Raw genomic sequence first — 27,111 nt, 5'->3', positions numbered from 1 at the left:
GAGCCGCGTGCACCCGCTGGGAGCCCTCCTCGCCGGGAGCCGCGTGCACCCGCTGGGAGCCCTCCTCGCCGGGCTTCCTCAAGCCCGTCCCCTGACAGCCATCGCACATCCCCGCCAGCAGGCACCGCCGCATCCTCACGCCTGGGCAGGCCACGCCGGCAGCCGCTCCATCCAGGCCCCACGCGGGCGGCGGCCGCCGGGACAGCCGGGCTCGCGGGCGCGCCAGCTCGCCCTTCCCGCGCCGGCCGCCCCGCACCTGCCGAGCTGCCCCGGCTCCCTGGCCTCCGACCGGGGCGCCCCTTCCGCGCTCACCCGCGCCGGACTCGCGGGAGGCTGCGCGGGCTGCCCCGCCCCGCCCCGCCCCGCCCCACGGGCGCCCCGGGCACCCTCAGAGCCCCGCGCTTCCTCCCCTCGCGCGCGGGCGGGGGCGGCAAAGGGCCGCTCTCGGGGGTCACGGGGCGGGCCCCGCACCGCGGCGCGGGCGTCTGCGGGCACACGTGGCCGACCCACGGGCGCCCGGCGCGCCGACTCGAGGTCGCCCACGCGGGGCGGCGCTCCGGGGCCGAGTTCTGGGAGACCCGCCGCGCGTGCGGGCTCAGCCTCGGGCCGTAAAACGGTGGCTGCGGTTCTTCGAGAAGACGGCGGGAACGCGGAGACCGGGGTGTGGCCGCCCGGGAGGGAGCGCACGCGGAACGCACGGCGCGGACCCGGGTTTCCGGTCGGAGCGCAGCGCAGGGACCGGAAGTGAGGGAGGAAGTTGGTTCTCGGGGCGCCTGCGCGCCGCCGCCCGCGAAGCTCGAACTGACGGCCGTCGAGGTGGCTGTGACTGCGCTGCTCCCCGCGTCGGCTGCGGTGCTGGGGGCCCCGCGCTGCAGGAGGCTGCGGGCGGAGACCCTCCAAGTGCTTCTTCTCGGGGAGCGGCTCGTCGGCGGGTCGCGCTTCCCAAACTACAGGTCCCGGTAGCGGGAGTGCGGGGCCGGCTCTGCCCCGGTCCAGGGAGGTGCGTGTCCCCCGAGGCCGCGCGGACTTGCCTGCTCGGTTGTCCGCGCGGCCCGCAGCCCCGAGACCCGTGTCCTTTGGGACGGGGGATTAGCAGGCCTCGGTCGCTGGCCCCTGGGGCTGGGCCGTGGCCGGCCGCCCTGAGCTCGGAGGGGCTTCCCGAGGGGACCGGCACCCCAGGGCGCCGCGGCGCGCAGTCCTGCTGCGGGGCAGTCCGGGGCTTGCTGCGGCGCCTGAGCCCGGTGCCCCCTCCCCGCGTGACAGGCCGGCATGCCCACCATCGTGCTGGACGGCGTGGCGGTGGACTTCCCTTTCCAGCCGTACAAATGCCAGCAGGAGTACATGGCCCGGGTGCTGGAGTGTCTGCAGAAGGTGGGGGCGCGGCGGGGGCTGGGGGCGCTCCCTCGGCTTCCGGGCGGCTTGCGTGGGCAGTGCCGGGTTCTGGGTGCAGTAGGGTGACAGCCAGGACGCCAGGGTGTTCTGGGAGTGGCGGGCGGCCTTGCTCAGGGTCGCCCCGCGGGGAGGCGGCCCTCGCCCCCAGCAGCGCCTCCCCGGGAGTACCTGCCGAGGTCTGACCCCGCTCAGATGGACTCGGAACTGCAGAACTGTGTTCTGGTTTGAGACTTGGCCCGTGGTCATCTCGCCACTAGCGTTAGCCTGCAGATACCTGGGTTTGGGGTGGCGTGTGGGCGCCCCCGTGCCCGGGCCCAGAGCCCGTGCGCTCCGCTGGCCCCTGGCACCCGGCCAGTGCCGGGGCTCCTCGGGCCCCCCCGTGCCCCTGCTTCCCCCTCCACTTCCCGCCCCATCCAGAAAGTGAACGGCATCCTGGAGAGCCCCACGGGCACGGGGAAGACCCTCTGCCTGCTGTGCACCACGCTGGCCTGGCGGGAGCACCTGCGGGACACCCTTGCTGCTCGCTTGGTGGCGGAGAGATCCCAAGGGCAGCTTTTCCCGGAGCGCGCCTCGTCCTGGGGGAACGTCGCCGCCACCGCCAAGGACCCCATAGGTGACGCGCAGCCTCTCCGGGCCCTGCGGGTGGGGCAGGGACTGGGGACTCCACCAGGCCTCAGCCCTCAGCCCTCTGCTGAGCGGAGCAAGGGGAGAAGCTTTTGCTGAGTTGGGACCCCCAGGTACCCACGCAGCCGATTCTGGAGAATGAGCGTGGGCGTCCGGCCGTCGGCCGCGTGCAGGTGAGCACACGGTGCTGACCGTCCTGCTTCCCGGTGCCGGCAGCGTGCTTTGCAGACATCCCGAAGATCATCTACGCCTCCCGGACGCACTCGCAGCTCACGCAGGCCATCAGTGAACTCCGAAACACCTCCTACCGGTGGGTCAGCCCCTGGGGCATGGAGCAGGCGGCCCTGGCCAGGCACTGGGTGGAGTGCCCTGGTGGCCGCTGGGTCTGGCGCCTGACCCGTGCCGTGAGGAAGCCGCTTTGAGCTGCCTTTGGAATGGTGCCTGAGCTGCTTGCTGACGCTGTGTGCTGGCTGTGGTGTGGCGAGGGGCCTCTCACTGTGCCTGGCTCCTGAGCAGGGGCGCACGGGGCCAGGTGGCGGTGGGAGCCCCAGGGTCTCCTCCTCTGCCCTGGCTCCTCTCCCTCCCAGGCCCCGCCCGGCCCGGCCACCTTGCAGCCGCTGCTGCTCCCCAGTGCTGCTGGGCCCCTGTGGGCCTGGTTTCTGGAGGCAGCCCCTCCTGACGTGGTTCTGTCTCCCCAGACCCAGGGTCTGTGTGCTGGGCTCCCGGGAGCAGCTGTGCATCCACCCCGAGGTGAAGAAGCAGGACAGCAACCACATGCAGGTGGGTGCCCCCCACCCGGGCCTGCCAGCCTCCCCCAACCTGTCCCCACCCTGGGCCTGCCAGCCTGTCCCCGGCCTGTCCCCGCCCCGGGCCTGCCAGCCTCCCCCCACCTGTCCCCGCCCTGGGCCTACCCCCACCCCCGGTCTGTCCCCGCCCCCCAGCCTCCCCCCACCTGTCTCCACCCTGGGCCTGCCAGCCTCCCCCAACCTGTCCCCACCCTGGGCCTGCCAGCCTCCCCCCACCTGTCCCCGCCCTGGGCCTGCCCCCACCCCCGGCCTGTCCCCGCCCCCCAGCCTCCCCCAACCTGTCCCTGCCCCCCCCCGCCCCAGCCTGCCCCTGGCCTGTCCCCACCCCCAGCCTGTCCCCGCCCCCCTGCCTCCCCCCCCCGCCTGTCCCTGCCCCCCTGCCCCTGGTCTGCCCCCCCCACCTTCCCCCCCACACCTGTCCCTGCCCCACTGCCAGCCTGCCGGTGGCCTGTCCCCACCCCCTGCCTCCCCCAACCTGTCCCTGCCCCACCCCCGGCCTGCCAGCCTGCCCCTGGCCTGTCCCCACTCTCCAGCCTCCCCCCACCTGTCCCTGCCCCCCATCCCCACCCCAGCCTGCCAGCCTGCCCCCCTGCCCCTGGCCTGTCCCCGCCCCCCCACCCCCATCCCCCCCGTCCCTGCCCTCCCCTGGGCCTGCCAGCCTGCCCCCTGCCCCCCAGCCTGTTCCTGCCTTGGGCCTGCCCCCGCCCCTGGCCTGTCCCCCTTCCCCTGCCTACAGGTGCTGTCTGCACCTCCCCCGCTGAGCTCAGTCCCCATGGCAGCGAGCCGGGATGGCATGGGAGGGACTAGTGAGGGCGGGGGAAGAACGAGAGCCCCCCTCTCGGCCGCAGCTCCGGGTCCCACCTTTCCCCTCCAGATCCACCTGTGTCGTAGGAAGGTGGCGAGCCGTTCCTGTCACTTCTACAACAACGTGGAAGGTAATGGCCACCCTTGAGCCCTCCTGCCATCCGTGCCAGTCAGGGTTGCCGTGTGGCCTGTGTGGCTCCGCGGGCTGTGCCCTGGACACAGCCAGGCTGGATTTGGAACCCCCTGGCCGGAGAGGCCTGCCACCTGGGAGCTTGGGTTTCTGGAGGGTCCCCCTCCCCGCGAGAGGGGTTCCCGGTGCACACAGCAGGGTGCGTACTGGACAGCCACTTCCTTTCGGGTGCTGGGATCTCGTAACCGGGCAGGGGCTGCCTTGTGACCACCTCTGGTGAGAGCCGGGCGCAGGGCCGCCGACACGTCCCCTGGCCGACAGCACCCGTGCGTGGAGCGCTGGGGCCTCCCTGGCAGCTGTCTCTGCCCCTCCTGCCTCTGCATCCGTCCTCTTCCTCGTGTGCACTTCGCTACGTGTGCTTTTGCTGGTGCTGTCACAGCCCCGCGCAGTTCCCCCTGGGGTGGTTGTGGGACCCTCAACGGTGAGCACACCAGGGCAGGGTTAGCGGCAGTAGCCTGCCCGGGGCACAGCAGTGCCTGCAGAGCGCCCTCCAGATCTCCCTGCACCCTGTGGCTGCCCCTGGTGTCTGTCAGGGAGGTCTGGAATGCCCCCCCCCCAGCACCCAGGGTGGTGGTGACTTGAGCCTCCGTGTGGTGCAGCCCTCTGGTTTCCTGTGGTCTGTGGGCCACACGTGTGTTGGTGCAGCCACACGGCTTGAGTCCCGATCAGGAATGGGACCAGACCCTAACCTGGAGCCCCGGTGCTGAAGCCCCGGGCGTTGCTGCCCCAAGGGCAGCTGTGTGCTTCAGTGTTCATCAAGTGACCAGCACACCAGGGAGGCCCCTGAGGCGACGGCCGGTGGGGGCGGGCAGCGCTGCTCTGCCAGATCCTGAGTGGGGGTGGCTCCGGGGACAGCCCCAGGTGTGCCGTTGGCGGCTCAGTGGGACTGCTCCCCTGTTGCTGTTCCTCTGCTGTTGTGGTCTGACCTTCAGTCACCAGCTGGGTGGTCTGGAATGGGCTCCACATCCCCAGGAGCCCCATCCCGTCGCGGCAGGGGCCAAGTGTGCTGTTTGGAAGCAGTGGGGTTCCCTGTCCTGCCCCAGCTGCTCGGGAGCTGTCTGTGGGAGCCCAGGCGTGGGTCTTGTCTGCAGTGGCCTCAGTCCTGAGCCTGCTGTGGGTCAGCCCTGCACTGCTGTCGCCCTGGAGTGCTCCCAGCCCCCAGCCCCCAGCCGCACTCTGCCCACCTGCAGGGTCCTGAGGGCTGGGAGGGGGGCGCTGCTCCAGCAGGTGCATGTGTTAGCTTCCCCATTGCCCTGCGTCCTGACGGCAGAGGGCTGGAGCTGTGGCAGCTGGCCCGATGCTCCAGCCCTGAGGCCACACCAGTCCCCAGGGTGGCCCCACTGTCCCTGCTCCGTGTGCACCTGTGCATGCTTGCTGAGCCTCCCCCTGACTTCTGAAGGGGTGGGACAGGAGGGGAGGCTTGTGTGCAGGGCTGGCCCCAGTGGGAGGGAGGGCCAAGGAGAGCAGGTGCCCATCAGGGACCCCGGGCGGGGGAAGGTGGGTGAGCCCTGCCTGCACCTGCTGTGTGCGTGCTGATTGGCTGGCGTGTTGCTATGGTGCTGAACCCGGCCCTGCTGATTGGCCGGTTGTTGCTGTGGTGCTGGAGGCTGCGTCTCCTTCCTGCCAGCTCTTGTCAGCTGGGGGCTTTCTGGCTGCTGCAGCCCAGGGCTGATCCTTAGTCCTGCCCCGAGGGGCCTGAACGCCCCCTCCCCACCCCAGGGCTGTGCATGGAGCTGAGAGCTGGTGCAGCCCTGTTTTCCACACACGGCTGCCCCGAGAGCCTGGTGTGCCTATTAGAAGAGGGCGTGGGACCTGGCAGGCACCGTGTTCGGCTGCACCCCAAGGGACTCCTACGCCTGGACTCGGGTGTGACAGCCCTCCGACTCCTGTGCTCCTTCCCTTTGGGCCTCACTGCTGGTACACGTGCCCCTGTTCTGGGGCTGCCCTCTGGAGGTAGAGGGTGGGCCACGGCCCAGCCTGTGAGCAGGAGGAGAGGAGGCCTGGCCCCGTGAGGACACAAGCTCCCTGTGTTCTCTAGGTGGAAATCTGGCTGTAGGTTTTTTTTTTTTTCCTTTCTTTCACTGTTTGAAAGAGATAGTGACAGATTTTCTATCAGCGGTGTCGATCCCCTATGCTCACAACAGCCAGGGGTGGGCCAGGCTGAAGCCAGGAGCCCAGCACTCCTATCTGGGTCTCCCACGTGAGTGGCGGGGTCCACACACGTGGACCGTTAGGTGTTGCCTCCCGGGCTGCACTAGCAGGAAGCTGGATCAGGAGCGCAGGAGCCCGAGCTTGAACCGGGGCTCTGCACTGCACCACGGCGCCCACCCCGGGCCTCTTCATTGGTGGGGGAGTGGCGCTTCTCACAAGGCCGGTACCTCCAGGGGCTTATGGCAGGCTGGGGGGCTGTTCTTCCTGTGCCTGCCCCAGGAGGGCTGGGATCCTGCTCCTGTCTTGTCCTGGGGCTCTGGGGAGGAGAGCACCCTCGGGAACTGTGTGTGTCTGGCTGGTGCTGGGGTGTGGAGCAGGGCTACCTCAGGATTGCATCAGGCAGCGGGGCCTCCCCTGGAGACGGGAGACACCGGACAGGGCCTCTCTGGGGACCCCACAGCTGGTGGGTGGGCCACGCTGGCTGCTCACGGCAGCTCTCTGCCAGGACATCCCCTGGGCCTGGGCACACACACAGTGGACCCAAGGGGGTGTGTTTCTCCTGCCTGTGTCACAGAGAAAAGCCTGGAGCAGGAGCTGGCCACCCCCATCCTGGACATCGAGGACCTCGTCAAGAGTGGGAGCAAGCACAAGTAAGACCCCTGCTGGGGCCCGCAGCCCCCGTGGCACTTCCTGCTTCCGTAATCCTGTGAGCTGACAGCAAGAAGAAGCCCGAGCGGGGACATCGCCTCCCTGCCCCCGCAGGCGTCAGGTGGACGGTGCACGCGAGCCTGGGAAGGTCTTTGTTGCTGTAGGAACACATGTGTTTTTGCTTTTTTTTTTTTTTTTTTTTTTTTTTTGTAATTATCTCATTTTTGTTCAAAAGGCAGAGAGAGAGAGAGGAGCGATCTTCCATTCACTGGTTCACTCCCCAGATCCCACAATGGCCAGGGCTAGACCAGCATCAATCCAGGAGCTCCATCCTGGTCTCCCATGTGGGTGCAGGGGCCCAAGTGCTTGGGCCGTCCTCCACTGCCTTCCCAGGCCACAGCAGGGAGCAGGGTCAGAAGTGGGGCAGCCGCAGCCGGGGCCAAGCCCGTGCTGCGTGGCAGGCCAGGGCTCTCCTGCTGCGCCGCGGTGCTGGCCCCTTGGTTTGCTTCTGGTGACCTCTGTCCAGGAGCAGCGCTGGGTCTTTCCTTTCATAGAGTTTTAAATGCACAGTGCGTCCCCACAGCTCCCCCCGTCCCAGACCACAGCTGCCTGCTGAGACCCTGCCCCAGGCTGCCCCAGGCTGCTGCACACCCTCTGCGGGGTGCTCACGGCAACATCTCCCCGCTCCCCCACCCCAGGGTGTGTCCGTACTACCTCTCCCGGAACCTGAGGCAGCAAGCTGACATTGTCTTCATGCCGTACAACTACCTTCTGGACGCCAAGGTGAGGCTGCACACGCGGCTGGTGGCTCGGACGTCGAGGGGGTGCATCTAACCCTGGTTAGGCTCAGCTGTGGGAGGGTGAGGAGAGCCCCAGGCTGTGCTGCCTGGCCCTGGAGCTGGAGCAAGGCGGGTGGCGAGGATGTGGGGAGCGTGTCCACACTGCTGGCCCCACTTCCTTCACTGAACTCGGGGGTCAGCTTATGCGGCCACTCCCCCTCCCCACCCTCTGTGTGTGTACTCCACGGTGGTGCCTGGTCCTCGGTGCAAAAGTGAGTGATCCAGCCCCACCCGTGGGTGCTTTGATTCCACTGGGCCGGAAGGGCTGAGAGGGCCTGGTGCCTGCTGCACCGGGAAACTCACGGAGGCCACAGGAAGACGGGTGTGGGGGGCGGGCTCTGGGAGAGAGTGACAGTTGGGCTGGGGCTCCGAGGGCTGGCAGGTGCGCTGTGCTTGCGGCTGATTCCCCGGCGCGGTGCTGTCACACCGGGTGCCTGTGCGGCTGCTAAAAGCTGAGCTGGCCCCGCCTGGAAGAGCTCAGGGCGCCTGAGCTGTTCTGACCTTCACACACGAGAGCACGGAGTCATCACGTCACACGTAACGGGGACTGCGCTGGCCGGGGCTCGTGACCAGAGGCTCACTGGGCTCAGCGGGCCGAGGAGCTGCGGGAAAGGAAGGTTGCTCCTGTCTTTCAAACACCGTGGCTGAGTGGGCGACCCACAGCTCACTGCACGGAAGCGGAAGCCAGACTCGGGAAGAGGCGCGGTGAGCTGCTGGCCGCTCCGGGCCGGCTGCAGGCTTGGGCGCCGAGACGCAGCCCGGTGGACGAGCTGAGCACCAGACCTCACCCTTGATTCGAGAGTTGGGGATGCGGGAAGTTAGCAGGCAGGTCACAGAAAGGCTGGAGACGCCCGTGTTCTCGTCGCTGAACACACGCCCACCCGGGAAGAGAGCGGGCAGTGCTCCCCCAGAGGTGGCGTGGCGTGTCGCCGCGCTGTGCGCTCAGGAAGTGCTCACCCGCAACACCTGCGGTAGCAGTGACAGAGGAGGGTGTGGGGCAGCGTGCCTCACGCGTGCTCCCCAGGGCCGATGCGGGGAGGAGCTGTGTTCTCCAGGGGGGCTGATGGGGGGAGGAGCTGCGTGTCTCACACGTGTTCTCCAGGGGGGCTGATGGGGGGAGGAGCTGCGTGTCTCACACGTGTTACCCAGGGGCTGTGGGGGGAGGAGCTGCGTGTCTCACACGTGTTCTCCAGGGGGGCTGATGGGAGGAGGAGCTGCGTGTCTCACACGTGTTCTCCAGGGGGGCTGATGGGAGGAGGAGCGTGTCTCACACGTGTTCTCCAGGGGGGCTGATGGGAGGAGGAGCTGCGTGTCTCACACGTGTTCTCCAGGGGGGCTGATGGGAGGAGGAGCTGCGTGTCTCACACGTGTTCTCCAGGGGGGCTGATGGGGGGAGGAGCTGCGTGTCTCACACGTGTTCTCCAGGGGGGCTGATGGGAGGAGGAGCTGCGTGTCTCACACGTGTTCTCCAGGGGGCTGATGGGAGGAGGAGCTACGTGTCTCACACGTGTTCTCCAGGGGGGCTGATGGGAGGAGGAGCTGCGTGTCTCACACGTGTTCTCCAGGGGGGCTGATGGGGGGAGGAGCTGCGTGTCTCACACGTGTTCTCCAGGGCTGATGGGAGGAGGAGCTGTGTGTCTCACACGTGTTCTCCAGGGGGGCTGATGGGGGGAGGAGCTGCGTGTCTCACACGTGTTCTCCAGGGGGGCTGATGGGAGGAGGAGCTGCGTGTCTCACACGTGTTCTCCAGGGGGGCTGATGGGAGGAGGAGCTGCGTGTCTCACACGTGTTCTCCAGGGGGGCTGATGGGGGGAGGAGCTGCGTGTCTCACACGTGTTCTCCAGGGGGGCTGATGGGAGGAGGAGCTGCGTGTCTCACACGTGTTCTCCGGGGGGCTGATGGGAGGAGGAGCTGTGTGTCTCACACGTGTTCTCTGGGGGGCCAATGGGAGGAGCTGTGTGTCTCACACGTGTTCTCTGGGGGGCCAATGGGAGGAGGAGCTGCGTGTCTCACACGTGTTCTCTGGGGGGCCAATGGGAGGAGGAGCTGTGTGTCTCACACGTGTTCTCCAGGGGGGCTGATGGGAGGAGGAGCTGTGTGTCTCACACGTGTTCCCCAGGGCTGATGGGAGGAGGAGCTGTGTGTGTCACATGTGTTCCCCAGGGCTGATGGGGGGAGGAGTGCATGTCTCACGCGTGTTCCCCAGGGGCTGTGGGAGGAGGAGCTGCGTGTCTCACACGTGTTCTCCAGGGGGGCTGATGGGGGGAGGAGCTGCGTGTCTCACACGTGTTCTCCGGGGGGCTGATGGGAGGAGGAGCTGTGTGCGTCCCATGTGTTCCCCAGGGGCTGTGGGGGGAGGAGCTGCGTGTCTCACACGTGTTCCCCAGGGGCTGTGGAGGAGGAGCTGCGTGTCTCACGCGTGTTCTCCGGGGGGGCTGATGGGCGGCAGAGCTGTGTGGTTGCAGTTCCGTGAGGTTTTGGGAGGCGTGCAGAGGTGGTGGCTGTGTTGCACCTGCGTTTGCCGGGACGCAGCTGTGCGCTTGCCGTGGGCTTTATCGTTGAGGAGAAGGTGGCTGCTGGTCCCGTCCCCAGGAACCCTCTCGGCTCCTCTGCTGCTGTGGCCGCTCCCATGGCTGTCCTGCTGCCTGGGCCCCATTCCGCTGTGCGGTGTGGGCACAGATGCCGGGAGCTGCTGGTCTGTGTTGGGCAGCCATTGCCAGGAGGGCTGAGGCTGTGGTCTGCCCCTCCTTGCAGAGTCGCAGGGCGCACAGCATTGACCTAAAGGGGACGGTGGTGATCCTGGACGAAGCCCACAACGTGGTGAGTGCCTGCTGGGCTCTGTCCCGGGCCTTGTGCGCGCCACACCTCCCCTGCTGAGAAGCACGCGCCCCGGAGGCCCTGGCGCCTTCGCTGCCCCTCCCCCTCCTGTTGCGGGAGGCCCTCCTGCTCCGTGGGTGCCTTGTCACCAGGTCCCAGCAGGATCGCTGTGCCTTCCTCCCGCCCCTGTGGCCCAGAAGAGGGCCCGCAGCAAGCCTGCGTGGCAGCCAGGGCTCCCACCACAGGGCCCGGCCCCGCCCCACTGGGCCCCAGGCAGGCTCCGGGAGGCGGTGGCTTCATGTGCCAGTCTTCTGCTCCGGATGTTGACGGGACATTTCTAGTCACAGCGTCTGCTGCTCAAGTGAAATTGTGGTTCTTGGGCATCGGTGGGGGCCAGAGAGGGTCCCTTTGGGCCGGCTGCTGCCTGCCCGTGGGGTGGGGCCCACTGGGTGCCGCCCCCGCTGTGCTGACGCTGCGTGCTTGGCTCCCAGGAGAAGATGTGCGAGGAGTCGGCCTCCTTCGACCTGACGCCCCGCGACCTCGCCTCGGGCCTGGAGGCCATAGACCAGGTTTTGGAAGAGCAGACCAGGGCTGCACAGCAGGGGACCCTATGCCTGGAGCTGGGCGCAGAGCCCACCGGCTCTGGTGAGGACCTGACTTGGGGGCGGCGTCTCCGTGGAGCCTCCTGCATGGGCTGCATGTTAGTGTGGTCAGCTCGGTCCCTGAAGCCCTTGTGAGTTGTTAGTGGGTCAAGGTGTCTGCACGGACAAGGAGGACCTGAGCCACCTCCATGCTTGGCCTCCTGCTGGCCACTCTCCCCCGACAGCCCTCCTCCAGCCCCGCCAAACCATGGCCAGAGTGGGAGTTCTGCCCAGCCTAGGGCTGTGGGCCCCAAAACCTTGAGCCAAAGGGACCGTCCTTCCATCTGGAGTGGCTTCCCTCAGGAGTTTGTTACCGTGGCGACAGGCTGACACCAACTTCAGCCCGACACTTCAGGGGGACCCCACAGACAGGGAAGGGTTGGTGTCACCCCATAATTTTGGCATTTTTCTTTTTTAAATTTTAACTTTTAGAAGTATTTATTTATTTGAAAGACAGTTACGGAGAGAGCGGAGCACACAGAGAAATCTTCCATCTACTGGTCAGTCTCCACATGGCTGCAGTGGCTGGAGCTGGGCCAGTCCAAAGCCAGGAGCCGGGGATTCCATCCAGGTCTCCCACATGGGTGCAGGGGCCCAGGGACTTGGGCCGTCTTCTGCTGATTCCCAGCACATTGTCATAGCTGGACCGGAAGTGGGGCAGTGGGAACTCAGACCATTGCTCACATGGGACTCCAGCGCTGGGCGTGGCGACCTTACCCGCCATATGGGAGGGGCAGCCTATGCAGGTCCTAACCACTCTGGTGGGGCGTGATTTCTTTTTTGTAATGTTTGTTTTCATCCATTTGGAAAGCAGGGATACAGAAGCAGAGGTCTCTGTGCTGGGTCTCCCCCCAGATGCCCACAGCAGTCAGGCCTGGGCCAAGCTGAAGCCAGGAGCCTAGAACTCCATCCGGGCCTCCCCTGCAGGTGACAGGGACCCGAGCACAGGAGCTGGGACTTGAACCCAGGCCCATCGGTGTGGGCATGAGCACACATGCACCAAGTGTGTGCCTCTGGGCTGTGGCCAGAGGCCAGAGGCCACATGGGCAGTGTCCGTGGTGTGGCCACATTCTCAGAGCTGTCCCATCTGGGCAGCTGTGTCAGGGACGAGGCGCTTGGGGTGTGACACACGGGTTGGCAGCCCCCGCCCATGCCCTCTCCCTGCCTTTGCCAGGTACAGGCGATTCCCGGGGTTTCCTCCCGCCCCGTCTGCAGCAGTAGCACTGGGACCAGCTGCAGCTGGCGCGGTCTCCAGGGCTGCACACCTGTGCGCTGGGCCCAGGAGTCGAGTGGATGGGAGGGAGAGAGCCCTGTCCAGCCAGCTGCTCTCTGGTTTCCCGGCTGAGTAGGCCTTTCTTGGGCTGACCATGGCTTGTGCCTCAGGTATTCCCTGTCCATGGGATGCCCTGGGCCCCGCCCCCGGCCGCCCACCGCCCACCCTCCTTGCTGCTTTCCCAGCCGTTGGCTGTTCTGTGTGCAGGGTTCTTGTAACAAGAGGGGAAGTGTGGTGCAGTGGGCGCCGCTTGGTCTTGTTGGGGACTGTAACTCGAGGGGCTATTCCCATCTGATTTTCCGTGCACTTTATCCACTGGGGAATCCGAGCTGGGCCCTGTGGGGTCCACGGCCAGGTGGCCCCGCGTGCTGGGCTGGAGTCAGGGCTCAGTTCTGATGCAGCCTTCTGAGGGCTCCAGGCGGGTGACTGTTCTGTCAGAGGCTCACATATCTGGTTTTCTTCTCTCTTTCGTTTAATTTTATTGTTACTTTATTTATTTTATTTTATTTTTTTGACAGGCAGAGTAGACAGTTAGAGAAAGAGAGAAAGGTCTTCCTTTTCCATTGGTTCAGCCTCCAATGGCTGCTGCAGCCAGTGCGCTGCGGCCAGCACACCGCACTGATCCGATGGCAGGAGCCAGGTGCTTCTCCTGGTCTCCCATGGGGTGCAGGGCCCAAGGACTTGGGCCATCCTCCACTGTACTCCTGGGCCACAGCAGAGAGCTGGACGGAAAGAGGAGCAACCGGGACAGAATCCGGCGCCCCAACCGGGACTAGAACCCAGTGTGCTGGCGCCGCAGGCAGAGGATTAGCCTATTGAGCCGTGGTGCCAGCCGTTACTTTATTTGTAATAAAATAACAACACACTCCCCAAATGGCCACTACTGCCTGAGTTGGGTTGATCTGAAGCCAGGAGCTTCTTCCTGGGCTCTGTTGCAGGTGCAGGGGCCCAAGCACTTGGGCCATCCTCCACTGCTTTCCCAGGCCATGGCAGAGAGCTGGATGGGAAGAGGGGCAGCTGGGACTAGACCCGGCACTCATGGGATGCCGGCACTGCAGGCAGCGGCTTCACCCACTACGCCACAGCGCCAGCCCCTCTCCCTGTGTTTCTGAAGCACCTCTTGAGTGACAGTTCATGCTGTGGCTGCCTCAGCTCCCTAATGCACCTGGGAAGGCAGCAGGAGATGGCCCAAGTGCTTGGCCCCTGCCACAGGGTGGAGCTCCTGGCTCCTGGCTCCTGGCTCCTGGCTCCTGGCTCCTGGCTTTGGCCTGGTCCTGCCCTGGCTGTTGCAGACATATGGGAAGTGAACCAGTGGATGGAAGACCTCTCTCTCCCTCTCTGCCCTCCCCACCCCTAATACTCTGGCGTTGAAATGAGTAAATCTTTAAAAAGTAATAGAATAAGCTCTGGAGCTCCCGCTCAGGTTGCGCGCTGTGCCTGTTTCCGACACTGGGGATCCTGGTTGCGTGTGCGCGCCCGTTCCCAGCACTGGACACCCTGGTGCACGTGCCGTTCTCTCGCCTAGGGCTCAGCATGGAGCTGGAAGACATCGCGAAGCTGAAGAGTAAGTGCCCCCTGCCCTGCCTCCTGCCCCTGGGAGGGGCCTGCCCTGACACCCCTGTAACCTGCAGTGATGCTGCTTCGCCTGGAGGGGGCCATCGACGCCGTAGAGCTGCCTGGAGACTGCAGCGGGGTCACCAAGCCAGGGAGGTGAGGGGGGCCGTGCCCCAGCTCTGCCTGGAGCCAGGGGTTGAGGTGGTGCCTGGGCTGGGTCCTGTGCTCAAGAGGGGCTGCTGGGAGCCCCGGGAGCCACCCCCATACCCCATGTAGGTCTCCTCCAGGCCTTGCCCCAGCCCTGGATGACCCCTTGGCTCCAGGGCAGCAGGGCCCCAGTCCGGCTGAGGAGTCGCCTCTCCCTGCACCGCGTGGGACCCAGGCCTGGGTCTGTGACGAGGCGTGTCCTGGGTCTGTGGTGAGGCGTGTTCTTGGGCCCCGAGCTCGGGCCAGGGCTCCCTGTCTCCTGCAGGTGCAGCTGAACTCAGCTTGCCAGTCAAGGCCACTGTGGCCTCATGTGCCCCCTCCCCACCTCTTTCTGAAGCTCTTGGGGACCCTGCCCACAGCCATCACTGAGGACCGCATCCTGACCCTGGCCCCAGGGCTTGGTCCTTTCCTTGGGCTCAGGACGGTGAGGCCCTCCCCTCCAGTTCTGGCCTCCCTGGGAGGTCCAGCATTTGCCTCTGAGAGGAGGAAACCTAGTGAAGAGTTCGCCCCTGTGATCCTGGCGCTGCCTGGCCCCGCTGGCCCCAGCTTCCCGTCTCCTCCGCAGCTATGTCTTCGAGCTCCTTGCGGAAGCCCACATCACATCGCAGACCAAGGACTGCGTCCTGCACTCGCTGGACCAGATCACCCAGCACCTGGCCGGCCGTGAGTCCCATGCCTGGGGGAGGGGCTGAGCCGCATTTGGCGCCTGGAGTCTCCGCTCCTGCGTGTGGCCGCCTGGGCCAGCTGCAGCGCCCCCAGCGTGGCAGAGCAAAGGGAGTGCCCCTCGGCGTGTCACACCATCCACGCCTGATCCTGCTCAAAGCTGAGAGCCGCCCAGGGCAGCGCCCCCACAGGCTGCTGGGGGGGGGGGGCGGGTGCTGTGCAGCAGGGTCTCCTGGCTGCCAGGGAAGCCCCACCAAACGCCTTGGGGAAAACGCCCCTCTGGCCTGGCCCCTGGCCCGAGGGTTCCACGGACTCCCTGCCTGTGGCACAGTGTTGGGCTGGTGCCCCCAGGTGCTGGAGTGTTCACCAACACGGCCGGATTGCAGAAGCTGGCGGACATCATCCAGGTAGGGCCTGCGGGGGGCGGGGGGCGTCTTGTCACCAGTGGCCGTTGGGGCGGCCCTGCCTCCTGTCGCTGCCCCGATCCAGACAGAGGCCCCCACTCCATCTGCCTCCGGCAGGCCAAGCTATTTTCTCACCTCCCTCCAGAGGAGGTGACAGGGAAGGGTGTGGCTGTCACCCCCACAGGGAATGAGGGCTGGGAGCTGCCCCTGCCTCCTGCGGCCCTTGGGTTGGGGGCCGGACCCCCTGGTCTGGGGAGTTACCCCTGAGTGATTTCCAAAGGGGAAGGCGTGGCCTGTGGCTGCCATGTCTGAGCCTGGCACCGAGGGACCATGGGATTCCTCCCATGCACCCCTGACCCACGAGTGCTGTCCAGCCCATGCCTCCTCTTACCTGTGTATCATCCAGCTGTCAGCCTGGGGACCACCAGGGCCAGCCCTGGTCAAATGGCAGCTCGCCCAGGGAGAGGAGGGGCAGCCCAGACACTCTGGGCATGGCCTTGATGTCTGCCAAGCCCACTGAGTGTTTCTTTTTTTTTTTTAAAGATTTATTTGAAAGGCAGTTTCAGAGAGAGGTTCTGTCTGCTGGTCACTTCCCCAGATGATGACAATGGCCAGGACTGGGCCAGGCCGGAGCCAGGAGCCAGGAGCTCCGTGCGGGTCTCCCAGGGGAGCAGGGCCCAGGCCGGAGCCAGGGCCCAGGAGCTCCGTGCAGGTCTCCCATGGGAGCAGGGCCCAGGCACTTGGGCCGTCTTCCTTCTGCTGCTTTCCCAGGCCGTCAGCAGGGAGCAGAGCAGCCGTGCTCCGACAGACAGCGGCTTAACCGGCTGCTCCTCTTCGGTCTTTGGGAGCCCTGCGGGGTGCCGTTGGTCCTTTGGGAAGCTGAGGTGTGGGAGCCCTGTGGCAGCTGGGGCTGTGCGAGGCTGCATGTAGGGTGCTGCTGCCCACACTGCATCCCTGGGCCGCTCTGCGGGAGGTGCCTGGCCGCGGGCAGGGGCCGAGGCTCACCTGTGTTCAGGGTTCACAGCTGTGCTGTGTCCACGCCGGAGGCCCCTGGGGGAGCCGCCTTCTCCTTCACATATGTGGCTTTGAATGGGGACAGGCCAGGGTCTGGGCTCCAGGCCCAGGGAAAGTGACGTCACAGCCAGTCCCCTCGTCCGCGAGGTGTGATCAGGGCTGGAGAGTGCTGTCAGCCTGATGTGTGAGGAGTGTTCCAACATTCTCCCCCAGGACTGGGGCGTCGCTGTCTGCAGCTCTGGACTGTGGGTGTGTGTGGCCAACGTGTCCACCTTGGAGCAGGGAGGCCTGTGGTTGAGTAGGCGGGCCGTGGCTGAGCCCGACTCCACCTACGCACAGCCAGGCCGGCCGCCTGGTGGCTCCTGGCGCAGCCCCTGCACTGCCCGGAGCAGTCTGCAGGCCGAGTGGTTTCCTCCTGTGCTGCTCACCCACGGGCGGGAATTCCCGTTGGCTTCCGCCATAAGCGCCCTTGGCAATGACTCAGTCCCCTGCGGCCCGGGGTGTGTGCGTCCCTGGCTGGAGGCCCTGTGAGGGGTGGGGGTTGCTATGGCCCCCAGCAGGCCCAGCCTGGCCCAGCAGGAGGCGTGCAGCAGCAGCATCTGCGGGGGCCTCAGGCCCGTGTGCTGGGGTGGCCCAGTGGTGTGAGCGGTGTGTTCTGTGGTGGGGGAAGGGCCGGCTTCCCGCTGTCCGCAGCAGGGTGCTCTGGTGTTTCTCTGTGAGAGCCGCCGTGCCCATCCTGGGGCTCACGCCCTGCTGGGGCGTCCTCTGCTTCCCGGGCCCTCGTCCACGTGTGACTAGGAACGCGTTTCCCTGTGGGAAGCTCTGGCCTCCTGCCCAGGCCAGCTCTGGGCTGTTGTCAGAGCCCAGTGTGGGAGGAGTGCGGGGCCTGTGCTGGTGTTTGTGGTTCCCTGTCGTGGTGAGGTTTGGCCCTGGCCAGGGCAGATTCCACCAGGACGGTTGGAGAGTCGGTGCGTGTACTTTGTGTAGGATCCTGCCGTGCCTCTGGGGCGTGCTGGGCTCCAGACTAATTTGGGGTCCCCAGGGGCAGTCAGCCCGAGGGCAGGCCCTGCATTTCCTGGGCCTACCGGGGTACGCAGAGGGCTGGTTCGGGGAGGAGGCGGGGCCTGGGCCCCCGATGGCAGCGCGTGGGTTCAGTGGCAGGCAGGCGGCCGTCTCCTTCCTCCGGGGGTGGGGCTGAGGCCCCGCTTTTCTGCCGTGCCACAGAGGGTGCCGTGCCCTCGCCCAGGTCCTGACTGCACTGCCTTTCAGATTGTGTTCAGCGTGGACACCCCTGAGGGCGGCCCTGGGTCCATGGTGGCATTGGCGGCCTCACGGTACTATAAGGTAGGGGCTGCCTCCAGAATGTGGGCGGGGCTTCCTGGGACGTGGTGGGGTCTCAGGGCCCTGTGCGCGCTCTGTCCCCAGGTACACATCCACCCTGACACCAGTCACCAGAGGGCAGCTCAGCGGGCAGACTCCTGGACCAGCACTGCGTCCAGAAAGCAAGGTACAGGGCCAGGGCGGTGACCCCTCCTGCCTCACTTCAGGCTGCCCAGCTCCTGGGGGGCCCAAGCAGGCCGGTGACCCCCAGTCACCTGTGGGCAGGAGTGGAGTCGGGGCCCCTACAAGGCCTGGGCCTCTCACTCACACCCAGCCGTGTCAGCAGGCAGATGGGAGGCACAGCTCTAGACCCCTGGTCCACCTGTCCCCTGGCCAGGCTCTGCAGACCCCCTGTGAGCTCAGCCCCGGGTCCCTGCTTCTCTGGCCCAGGTCAGTGCTGCTGGGGCAGGGCTCATGAGTGCTGGCCACCGCAGCTGTGGGCTTGTAGTCAGCACCCCACCCCTGGCTGTCGCCCCTGGAGCGCAGGGGCTGCTGACTCAAGCAAGCCTGGCTCCTGCACCAGCTGTGCCCCCAGGGCCCCAGCCCTGCCCGTGTGCCCGCCTGTCCCCCACCTCCCGCCAGGGAGCTGAGCTCTGCCTCTTGGCTCCTGTGGCTGCCTTTCCCACCGCAGGGTGCCCTGAGGCTGGGAGAGGGCAGGGCGGCCCTGAAGCAGAGCCGGCGTGCGGCCTCCCCCGGGTGTCCCTGTCCTGTTGACCCTGGTCCTGGCCGGAGTATCAGTTCAGGTTCTGCTCATGCTTCCGGAGTTGCTGGAGTGACCGGCCGCCCCACAGCCCCGGCCCCAGCCTTACTGCCCTGCTGTTGCCACGTGAGGCAGCGGCTCTGTGCCCCTCCCTGCGCAGGGGCACTCTGGGAACTAGGCTGTGCCTCTGCAGGCTGTGCCTGGAGCTCAGGGGTCAGAGGTCAGGCACGTGGCAGAGTGGGCTCGCACCCCAGGCCACCGTGGGGGTGCAGCCCCCGCTGTGGGGGTGGGCGCTCCTGTGCGGCTCACCCCCGCCCCTCCCCCTGCGCCCCCAGGGAAGGTGCTGAGCTACTGGTGCTTCAGCCCCGGCCACAGCATGCGGGAGCTGCTGCAGCAGGGCGTGCGCACGCTCATCCTCACCAGCGGCACGCTGGCCCCGCTCTCGGCCCTCGCCCTGGAGATGCAGGTGTACGGGCGCCTGGCCAAGGGGACCCTGGGGCGGGGGCGGCCGCGGGGGCCTCGTGTCGTCGCCCACCATCTGCTTCTGGCCACACGCAGCCCCTTCCCAGTCTGCCTGGAAAACCCGCACGTCATCGACAGCCACCAGATCTGGGTGGGGGTTGTCCCCAGGGGCCCTGACGAAGCCCAGCTGAGCTCTGCATTTGACAGACGGTAAGGGCTGGCCCTCCGGGGTGAGGTGGCGCCGGTGCTGGGCCAGGCCTGAGGCTGTCACTGCCCTGGCTCCGCAGGTTTTCCGAGCAGTACCTGTCCTCCCTGGGGAAGGCTCTGAGTGAGTAGTGCTGCCCCTGCCCCCACTCCCCGGAGCCTCCTGGGCGCCGGGCCCCGCGTGACCCCCTCGCTTGCAGACAACATCGCCCGCGTGGTGCCGCACGGGCTCCTGGTCTTCTTCCCTTCCTACCCCGTCATGGAGAAGAGCCTGGAGTTCTGGCGGGTGCGTCCCCGGCCCGTGTGTCCTGGGTGGGAGGCCAGCCCCCAGCGTGGCCGCAGCGGCCACGTCCTTACCTTTCCGCGCAGGCCCGAGACCTGGCCAGGAAGATGGAGGCGCTGAAGCCCCTGTTCGTGGAGCCCAGGAGCAAAGACAGCTTCACAGAGGTCCGTGCTCCCCTGAGTGTCTGCTCGCCCTGGGGTGGACTTTGCGGAAAGCAGCTGACCCTCGTGTCCACCGTGGCTCTGGGAGCCCCACAGCCTCTGGCGGGAACGGTCACTTTGTCCCGGGAAGGAGGCCAGGGCTCTGGCTGCAGTGGGCGGGGCAGCTCCAGACCGTGGCTGAGCCACCTTCCGCCCAGGTGATCAACGCCTACTACAAGCAAGTGGCCTCCGGTGGGCCCGGCGGGGCCGCCTTCCTGGCCGTGTGCCGGGGCAAGGTGAGGTCTCTCCCACCTCCCCTCCTGGCTGGATGGCTGGGCGGGGGCGGAGCGTGCACTGGGCAGTCCTGCCACACAGGGCCCAGGCTGGGGAGGCTCCAAGCAGGTGGGCGCTGTCCTGGGTCCTGGGAGCGGGGCCGTCCCACAGCTGCAGCTCCTGCCCACCCCTGCCTGTGCCTGCCGAGTGTGAGCGGACCCTTGGGGAAGCCAGCAGCCCCAGGCAACTCGCGGCCCTGTCCCCTAGGCCAGCGAAGGGCTGGACTTCTCGGACACAAACGGCCGGGGTGTGATCGTCACGGGGCTCCCGTACCCCCCACGCATGGACCCCCGTGTTGTCCTCAAGATGCAGTTCCTGGACGAGATGAAGGCCCAGGGCGGGCCTGGGGGCCAGGTGAGGTGGGCGGGGCTGGGGGCCAGGTGAGGTGGGCGGAGTGGGGGGAGCAGGTGAGGTGGGCGGAGTGGGGGGGGCCAGGTGAGGTGGGCGGGGTGGGGGGCCAGGTGAGGTGGGCGGGGCTGGGGGCAGCTGAGGTGGGGGCTGGGGGCAGCTGAGGTGGGCGGGGCTGTTTTGTGGCAGCTGCAGTGACGGCCCCTTTGCCCCCTGCAGTTTCTCTCTGGGCAAGAGTGGTACCGACTGCAGGCATCCAGGGCTGTGAACCAGGCCATTGGCCGGGTGATCCGGCACCGCCACGACTATGGCGCCGTCTTCCTGTGTGACCACAGGTGTGGCCCCCACGTGCAGGGGCTCCACGTGGGGACCCGAGCCTGGGAGGGGGAGGGGGGCTCTCAAGCAGCCGTCGCGGCACTGACGGCCACACCCACCCTCAGGTTTGCCTACGCCGATGCCAGAGCCCAGCTGCCCTCCTGGGTGCGTCCCTGTGTCAAGGTGTACAACAGCTTTGGCCACGTCATCCGAGATGTGGCCCAGTTCTTCCGTGTCGCTCAGAAAAGTGTGAGCTCCTGGTGTCTAGCCAGCCACTCCCCCCCCCGGGGGGGAGCCCTGCCCCAAGGAGCCAGGGAGCAGGCGGGAGCCCCACCTTCCTGTGGTTCTGCAGATGCCGTCGCCCACCCCCAAGGCTGTGGCCCCCAGTGTGGGTGAGGAAGGAGGCGCTGGCACGGCGGCCCTGGCACCAGCCCCCGTCCTGTCCATCAGGAAAGCCAAGAGCCTGGACGTGCACGTCCCCAGCCTGCAGCGGAGGCCTGTGGGTGAGTGGGGCCGGCCGGGCGCTGGACAGCTTAGCTGGTGTGGTCGCCATGTCCCACCCCACCCCACCCCACTCTGCGCTCCTGCAGGGCCTCCCGCAGCTGGGGACTGCGACCGCAGCCTGTGTGTGGAGTACGAGCCGGAACCCGTCTCTGCGCCCCGGACGCCCGCAGGGCTGCTGGCCGCCCTGGAGCACAGCGAGCAGCAGGCTGAGGGGCCTGTGGACGAGGCCTCCCCCACGAAGAGACAGGTGCGGGCTAGGGCTGGGGGATGGACACAGCTGCTGGGGCTGGCCCGGGCCCTGCCCCACTCGGTGCCGTGCATCGCCCTGGCAGCGGTAGGCAGTGGGCAGCGTGCCGTGTGCCTCTGAGGCTCTGGCCCCCAGGGCCCTGAGGTTGGAGCAGACAGCGTTTTCAGGCGGTCAGCCCAGCACAGCCCCCTCGAGGCCCAGGGCCTCCTGTGTGGCCTGTACCCAGGGCCAGCCTCTCTCCATGCCTGGGTTGTGCTGGGGCCTTGTTTCTTCTGCCCTGGGACCTTGGCCCAGAAACCCCAAACCTCCTGGGCCTGACCTGAGCCCCTCCCTCCATCCCCTCGGCGCTGACACTGGGGTCTCTGTCCCCTTCCTGTCCCCCATGAGGCTGCTCACTGCCCGAGGCTGTGCTCAGAAGGGTCTGGGTGGTGGCGGTCAGCTGGCTCCCTGGGGCCCCAGGCACACACCTGGGCGTGGTTGGGACCCAGCCTGTCTCCCTTAGGCCCCTGGCGGCTGCAGCCTAGCCCTGCGGTGTGAGAAGAGGCTGGCAGAGCAGCAGAGAGGAGGGAGGAAGAGGATCCGGCTGGTCCGAGCCCCGGTACAGTCAGCAGTGCCGTGGGCCGGGAGGTGCTGAGCTGGGCCCACCGGCAGCCACGCCCCCTGCCCCTGCCCGGCGGGCGGCCAGTCCTGGGCTTGCCCTGGCTTTTTCTGGAATGCAGATGCTGGCCACCCCTGTGGGGACAGTGCCCAGCCTCCGGTGAAGGCAGGGGAGCCACAGCTCAGGTCCTGGGGCCCCGTGCTGTTCTGGAGCCCTTTGTCCACATCCTTGGTTTCGGGGAAGGCCTGGGCAGCGCCCAGGGAGGGCTGGGCTGCCGGGCTTGCGCCATTCGTGGTGGGCCTGGGGTGGGAGCAGTGGCCCCCTCGGAGCTGTCACATGGGGCAGCAAGTGCCCGAGGCTGGGGAGCTTGGGGTCCCAGAGGCAGCCCTGCAGGGCCCCAGCTTGGGGAGAAGCAGGTGTGCGTCCACTGCATGGGCTCCTGACTGCTCTCCTGTGGCTCTGAGCCCCGGGCCTGGGCCCCCTGTGGTAGCCCTGCCCCTCGCCCGGGAGAGTGGGCTGGCCTGACGGGGCCTGGGCTGTGTCCAGCAGGAGGAGCCTGCGGCGCGCAGCCAGGTGCACCGAGCGAAACTGTTCATGGGGGCGGTGAGGCAGGCGCTGAGCCAGGCCGGCTTCGCCGCCTTCACCCGGGCCCTGCAGCAGTACAAGGGCTCCGACGACCTGGCCGCGCTCACGGCCTGCCTTGGCCGGCTCTTCACCCAGGACCCCGCCACGCACAGCCTGCTCCAAGGTGCCCTAGCTGCGCGGGCCACTCACCCTGGGGGAGACCACCGCTGGGGGCCAGCGGCCACGGTGCGAGAGCCCACGGGCCCGCCCTCTCCCACAGGCTTCTACCAGTTTGTGCGTCCCCACCACAAGCAGCAGTTCGAGGAGTTCTGCGTCCAGCTGACAGGCCACGGCTGCGGCTGCTGGCCAGAGCACTCCCTCCCCGATAGGCAGCAGGCACAGGGAGCCCTAGACCCTGTTGGTGAGTGGGACCCGACTGGACCCTCAGCCTCAGGGCTGGACAGGTGGCACCTGGCATCCTTGCGCCTGTGTGGGGACCGGAAGGTGTCACCTGGGGAGGACAGCCCTGGGCCAGCCCCCAGCAGGGCCCTGCGTGTGGACAGCCAGCGCACTGCCCCGTTCTCCGTCTCTCGCGGTGGTTGACCCAGGGAGCGCCTGCTGCCCATGGGGGTATCCCGTGCAGGGCTGCAGTGGGCTCTCTGCGCCCCCGCTGTGTCCCTGCGTGCCTGTGGCGTGGGTCGGGGAGGTGCTGAGTGGCTCCTTGGGGTTCACATTTCTCCAGAGAGGAAGGGGCCTGACTGCAGGCTGACCCTGCCTGCGGGTGCAGTGAGGCAGCTCGACCCGGGACAGCACCTGAACCAGGGAGGGCCCCACCTGGCCAGCGGGCCAGCCACGGCAGGTGCGTGGTCGTCCTCGGGGGCCCCGCCTCCCATCCTGGCCTCAGGGATTTGGAACTGGTGCCCAGGGGGAGCTGAAGTCTGCGTCAGGGACTCCACTGGGGGCCTCCTGGGTTCCACACCCCCAGGGGTCCCGAGCGGGGGTCCCAGGAGGGAGGGGCAGAGGCCCAGAGCTGCTTCCCAGCCATGCTGTCCCTCACCAGGAGGCCCCAGCAGCTGTCCACAAGTGGGGTCCGGAGCAGAGGCGCGGGGACAGCCTGTGGCACGCGCCTACCTGGCGGACGCCCGCCGGGCTCTGGGCTCGGCAGGCTACAGCCAGCTGCTGACCGCTCTGAAGGTCTACAAGCAGGACGACGACTTTGACAAGGTGCTGGCCGTGCTGGCCGCGCTGACCACTGCCAGGCCTGAGGACTTCTCCTTGCTGCAAAGCAAGTAGCCCCGGGGTTGGTGGCCAGGGCTGTGCTGGGCTGGGCTGACCGCCCGGTGGAGCTGGCCGGGGCTGAGCACAGCTGCCTGCAGGGTTCAGCATCTTCGTGCGGCCTCACCACAAGCAGCGGCTGCTACAAGCGTGCACGGACCTGACGGGGCTGCCTGCCCGCGGGACCCCCAGGCCAGGTGAGGAGGCCTGCCTGGGCGCCCCCGACCCTGCCCCGCAGAGCTGGGGACGGGCGCAGAGGGGCACCAGGGGCTCAGCTGCTGCCGCCTGTAGGCCCCGAGAAGCCGGAGAGGCCGGAGAAGGGTCAGAGCAAGATCTCATCCTTTCTCTCACGGAGGCCAGCGGGGGACGCCGGGGCAGGGCCCAGCCGGCCCGCACAGCCCCTCCCCAGGCACGCGCAGTGTGAGTGGGGGAGCCTGGCGGGAGGGCCCACAGGCACTGCGGGGTGGGGCAGGCCCGGAGCTCACGCTGGCCCTGCGGCAGGCGGCGTGTGCCAGGGCTGTGGGGCGCAGGACGCGGTGCCCTTCCAGTGCCCCCGCTGTGACTTCCACCGCTGCCAGGACTGCTGGCGACGGCACCTCCAGGTGGGTGCGAGCCCCTGGCCCCTGCTGGACGGAAGCCCAGGTGGGGGGTGGGGCATGACCAGTGGACGTGTCCCCTCAGGCCGCTAGGACCTGCCCGGCCTGTGGAGCTGCCGCCAGGAGACAGAGCATCATGCCAGTGTTCTGGCCGGAGCCGCACTGAGCGCCGTGGGGACCGCTGGGCGCTGCTGGCCCGTGCACGCTGGAGTCAGCTTCTATGGCACCACGCTGGCCTTTGACCCTGGTCAGGGTTGAGAGCCCGCCTGACTAGGAGCCCAGCCAGGTGCCCCCGCGGGATCTGGGACTGCCTGGGAAGTCACCTTGGGGCCGGGGTGGGCTTCACCTTTCCCCCTGCTGGAGAGGGGGTGGGGGAGGGAGCCTGCTCTCCAATAAAGCTGCGGGCAGGGTGCAGCCCTGTCTGTGTGGCCTGGGGTGCCAGCGAAGAGTCCCCTTTCCAACGTGCTGCGCCGAGCGCCCTCTGCAGGGCCCAGCCATGAAGTGCACTGGGGGATGTGGGGAGTGTCTAGGGTCTCCTCCACCTGGGCGGAAGTGGGGTTCCCACAGGGGCTGGCGAGGCCGCCCTGCCTCCTCCCCCCCGCCCCTGCGTCCTGGCGCACGTAAGGAGATGCAGCACAGCTGGAGGTGTTCGAGCTCAGCTGGGACCATGGAGGCGCGGGGAGGCCGGCGCTCGCGGGACCTGGAGACCCGGGAGTGGTTGCAGTGTGCCCGGCTCCTGCAGTGGGACAACCCCGCGACGTGCGGCACCTGCCCGCTGCGCCACTCCACGCAATCTGGAACTTCCGCTACTGCCCGTGACTGCAGGGACTGCAAGGCTGCGGCACAGCCGGGCTGTGCCACCCACAGCCACACCTGTCACTATTGCCCCGGCTTGGCGCACCCAGGGTTCTGTGTGGAGCATGCGCAGTGCCCTCCTGGCACGACAGTGAGCGCCCTAGGTGGTGCCAGGCCCGGAGAGGTCACGCTGCAGGGACGGGCATCAACCCCAGGGCTCCCGACCAGCTTCCCCACCCTTGCTGGGCATACCCAGGAGCACGCGGTGACAGCCAGCTCCACCCTACCCCCACCCCCACCCCCGGACACCTGTGCATCAGCTGCACTGCATTTCCACTGGGCCCCAGGGAGCCAGGTGACCCCGTGGGGATGGTGGGCGTGGAGGGGAGGCCCTGCAGCTGGCTGCTGCCTGGGGCCTGTAGATTTTTATGGGTGCCCTTGAGTCTCCCTAGGAACTGAACATTGGGTCCTGGATGCCCCAGGGTGGCTTCAGCACACACTCCACCCTCCACCAGTGTTATGGCATAGCAGGTAAAGCCACCAGCCACAGGGAGGGCGTCCCATGTGGATGACCTAAGTGCTTGGGCCCCTGCACCCGACAGGGAGACCTGGGTGGAGCTCCTGGCTCTGGCCTGGCCCAGCCCTGGCCATTGCAGCCATCCTGGGTGTGACCTGGCAGATGAAGACCTGTTCTGCCCTTTCTCTAACTCTTTCAAATGTTTGTTACAAAGAGGGGTAGAGCCAGAGAGAGGTCTTCCATTCTGCTGGTTCACTCCCCGAATGACTGCAATGGCCAGAGCTGAGCTCATCTGAAGCCAGGAGCTCCACCCAGGTTTCCCACGCAGGTGCAGGGGCCCAAGCACTTGGCCCATCTTCCATTGCTTTCCCAGGCCACAGCAGTGAGTCAAAGAGGAGCAGCTGGCACTCATTGGTGCCCATGTGGGATGCTGGTGCTGCAGGCTGGGGCTTCAACCCACTGCGCCAGTGTCATCCTCCAATAAATCTTTTTTTAAAGAAGTCAAAGGCAGAGTGATAGGGAGAGAGCTCTTTGTTCTGCTGGTTCAATTCCCAAGTGACCACAAGAGTCAGGAAGTCCGCCCTGGTCCCCCACATGGTGGCAGAAACCCAAGCACTTAAACATTTTCCGTGGCCTTCCCAGGCACATTAGGGAGCACCAACTGGCAGACCCCCTGTGGGTCCCCCTTGCAGCACCTGAGCCCCAGCCTCCCTTAGCCCAAGGCCCTGCAGCTGCCCACTGGGCTCATCTGCCTGTATGTGCGGGGTCCTCTAAGTGGGCACGTGGAGGGCCTGTCCAGTGCCTGGTGCGGCCAGCTGACCCTGCTCCAGGGACCGAGGAGTGTGAGCATGCCATTGTGGGCTTTGTGGCTTTCCAGGCCACCTCCAGGAGGCAGCAGCGCCCACAGCAGGCCTGGGTGGGCTCGGTGCCCTGGTGCAGACCACGTGGTTCTGCAGGAGCCGCTGCATCAGCAGCCCCTGGAGGGGGGAGACGGGACAGTGGTGGCCGCTGCTGTGGGCGCTTCGCTGGCCGCGCTGCCTGCTTCCCCGTGGGCTGAGACTGGCGTACCACGCCTCGTTTATTCACACGCACACCTGCCGCACCAAAGCAGACTTGCGGTGTGTGTTCCCTGTAACTCTGCTCTGCGACACTTTGTGACAGTAGCTGACGGGCTCTGTGCAGGGTTGCTGGGAATGGCCGGCCGGTGGCAGGTGCAGCCCCCAATCCTGCTCTCAGTGGTTACGGCCTCAGCTCCACAGCTGGGCACAGCCACCCCTGGCTTGACTCATGGGGGGACAGGTCCCCTGCAGCGACCCCAGGACTAGCAGCCGCCCACACCAGCTCCCACCCCTTGGCTGCCTGCAGGAGCCAGGAGCCAGTCAGGCATCTTTATTCCACACGCCACCTGGCCTGCACTGGGCACTCCCAGCTCCAGGGGTCCTATGGGGAGGGCCAGCCTCACTTGCAGGGCCTGTGCACCCCCTGCCACCAGCCCTGGCCCAACACCTGTGTCCACGCTGCCCCACCCAGGCCTGGCCAAGGGAGGGGAGAGGGGCAAGGATACTGACCACTTCGCACTGCCCCGGGCTCAGATGAGGTGATGGAGCCAGCAAGGTCTCCTGGCCCCGCCCATCCCGAGGCTGTGTCAGAGCCCAGGGCTCCAGCAGGCCTTTCATTCCAGCAGGCCGGCCCAGACCCCAGTCCACCTGCAGGACCCTGGGCAGAGGCCGTGGCCGCACTTACTGCCTCCTGCCCCATTTCCATCCAGACCCCTGCCCAGGGCGCCCTCGGTGCAGTGGCCCCTCCCCACAGCGAAGCCTGGG

At 67.2% G+C, this 27,111-nt stretch overlaps 1 protein-coding gene across 1 annotated transcript; it reads left to right on the top strand.

Moving 5' to 3' along the window:
* The first annotated feature begins 462 nt into the window (after positions 1–462).
* RTEL1 (regulator of telomere elongation helicase 1) lies at positions 463–24,417 on the top strand. Its single transcript, XM_070051603.1, is given in 35 exon segments — positions 463–1,000; positions 1,264–1,371; positions 1,810–2,005; positions 2,233–2,326; positions 2,715–2,796; positions 3,697–3,757; positions 6,542–6,617; positions 7,314–7,398; positions 10,209–10,274; positions 10,763–10,916; positions 13,711–13,749; positions 13,817–13,895; positions 14,512–14,609; positions 14,961–15,016; positions 17,297–17,371; positions 17,453–17,534; positions 18,443–18,575; positions 18,666–18,779; positions 18,857–18,897; positions 18,974–19,059; positions 19,143–19,220; positions 19,415–19,492; positions 19,737–19,883; positions 20,097–20,212; positions 20,318–20,441; positions 20,545–20,695; positions 20,783–20,943; positions 21,446–21,541; positions 22,091–22,289; positions 22,386–22,526; positions 22,848–22,964; positions 23,166–23,390; positions 23,482–23,563; positions 23,565–23,982; positions 24,062–24,417. Coding segments are annotated over 34 exon segments (3,933 nt in total). The 5' UTR covers positions 463–1,000; positions 1,264–1,269; the 3' UTR covers positions 24,143–24,417.
* Positions 24,418–27,111: the final 2,694 nt, after the last annotated feature.

Source organism: Oryctolagus cuniculus, chromosome 11, assembly GCF_964237555.1.
Source record: "Oryctolagus cuniculus chromosome 11, mOryCun1.1, whole genome shotgun sequence".
NCBI classification, from domain to species: domain Eukaryota; kingdom Metazoa; phylum Chordata; class Mammalia; order Lagomorpha; family Leporidae; genus Oryctolagus; species Oryctolagus cuniculus.
The sequence above is the reverse complement of the archived record's forward strand: the minus strand, read 5'-3'. Positions and strand labels throughout refer to the sequence as shown.